This window comes from Marmota monax, unplaced genomic scaffold, assembly GCF_021218885.2.
Source record: "Marmota monax isolate L192 unplaced genomic scaffold, Marmota_monax_Labrador192_F-V1.1 WCK01_AAM20220418_F8-fsc00125, whole genome shotgun sequence".
NCBI lineage: Eukaryota > Metazoa > Chordata > Mammalia > Rodentia > Sciuridae > Marmota > Marmota monax.
This window is the reverse complement of record NW_026695235.1, coordinates 1,181,042-1,182,736: the sequence shown is the minus strand read 5'-3', so window position 1 is coordinate 1,182,736 and position 1,695 is coordinate 1,181,042. Positions and strand designations below refer to the sequence as shown.

The following is a 1,695-nucleotide window of genomic DNA, read 5'->3' as shown; positions in this document are numbered from 1 at the left end:
CTTGAGGAACAGGAAAAATATAACAGGGACACCAGGAAAATGAAAATGAGACTATTAGAGTACAGAAAGGGGATAAGAAGAGGGAGTAGGAAAACACAGGGGAGGTATTCAGGAGTGAAATTTATAAATTATGTATTCATGTATATGTGGAAATACCACAGTGAAATCAGGATTCTGTGAAATTAATATGGACCAATAAAAAGGAGAAAAATAAAAGAAGAAAGATCTGCCATTTGAAATTCTCCAAATTCAAAACTTATTTATTTTTGTCAATTGGAAAATCAGGCAGAAATGCATAAAACATAATGCAAGAAAATTAGCCTCCAGTTATGTGCATTAGGTGTGTTTGGATCATACATGAATTTTGTACTCAGGCATGGGTAACATCTCCAAAATATTTCATTAGGCATACACTTAATTGTTGCAAAATCAGCAGTCAACCTTTAATTTCCAAGCATTTAAGATTGGTACTTGACCTGCATTACATATTTAAACTAACAAAAATATTACTATATATCTTTTAGAAAATCTTTCTCTGGAATTTTAAAATATATAATTTCTAAGTCATTTAATGAGTGAAGAACAACAAAACACATAACTATAGGTCACATATTTTGGTGATGTGTTCCATTATGCCATGGTCATGAATGAAATCATGGAAGACACAATTATATTTACATAAGTTTGTACAGAAAATATACCTTTATTTCCTTATAGGTTGTGAAAATACCTAGACCAGCAGGAACTAGATTATGATTCCTATCAAAATGAATGTGCACATATAAACTCAGTTTAGGCACATGGTTGGAAAATGAGAAATAGAGCCCATGTGAGCTATGACACATCCAATCCTGTTAGTATATAAAGGTCCTGAGGGACTGGGTGACATTCGCACTTTAGAAGCATCCTTCAACCCCTCCACTGAAACCTCACCTCCTGACACCATGTGTAGCAACTACTACGGGAACTCCTGTGGAGGCTATGATTGCGGCTACGGCTCTGGCTGTGGCTCTAGATATGGCTGTAGCTGTCGCTCTGGCTATGGATACAATGCTGGCTGTGGCTGTGGCTTAGGCTGTAGATATGGATCTGGCTGTGGATATGGCTCTAGATGGGGATGTGGCTCTCGCTATGGCTGTGGATATGGCTGTGGCTGTGGTTCTGGCTACGGATACACATCTGGCTGTGGCTGTGGCTCTGGCTGTGGCTCTAGATATGGATGTGGCTGTGGCTACGGCTCTGGCTATGGATACAAGTCTGGCTGTGGCTGTGGCTCTGGCTGTAGATATGGATCTGGCTGTGGATATCGCTCTGGCTGCTGCAGCTACAGAAGACGCTATTCCTCTTGCTGCTAATCATTGCAACAAGTCATCCTCTGCCCTTGAAATGACCACTCCACAAGCAAGTTCAATTGAAATCCTCTCCATCCATTAACTTCAAACTGAAGAAAAGATTGATCATTGTCTGCTGGACTCCTGAATGAACATCGCAATATCTGTTTGAACTTGAAGTAGATTGAGTAGTTTCCTTATATCACTGAAGACAGATGGTATTTTGTTGAATGTTCAAACATAAATTCTTATATCCTTCTCTGTATACTATACTGTAGCTGTCTTCAGAAGCACAGGAGGATTGTATAATTGGCATATACAAAAAATGGAACAAAAATAGCAGTTTCCTAATAAATTAATTTAT

The 1,695-nt window shown here is 38.6% G+C and overlaps 1 protein-coding gene across 1 annotated transcript; it reads left to right on the top strand.

Moving 5' to 3' along the window:
* Window positions 1-836: 836 nt before the first annotated feature.
* On the top strand, window positions 837-1,355 carry LOC124089242 (keratin-associated protein 21-1-like). The gene has a single exon (XM_046439241.1). The coding sequence runs from the start codon at window positions 837-839 to the stop codon at window positions 1,353-1,355; it is 519 nt and encodes a 172-aa protein (XP_046295197.1).
* The last annotated feature ends 340 nt before the right edge of the window (window positions 1,356-1,695 follow it).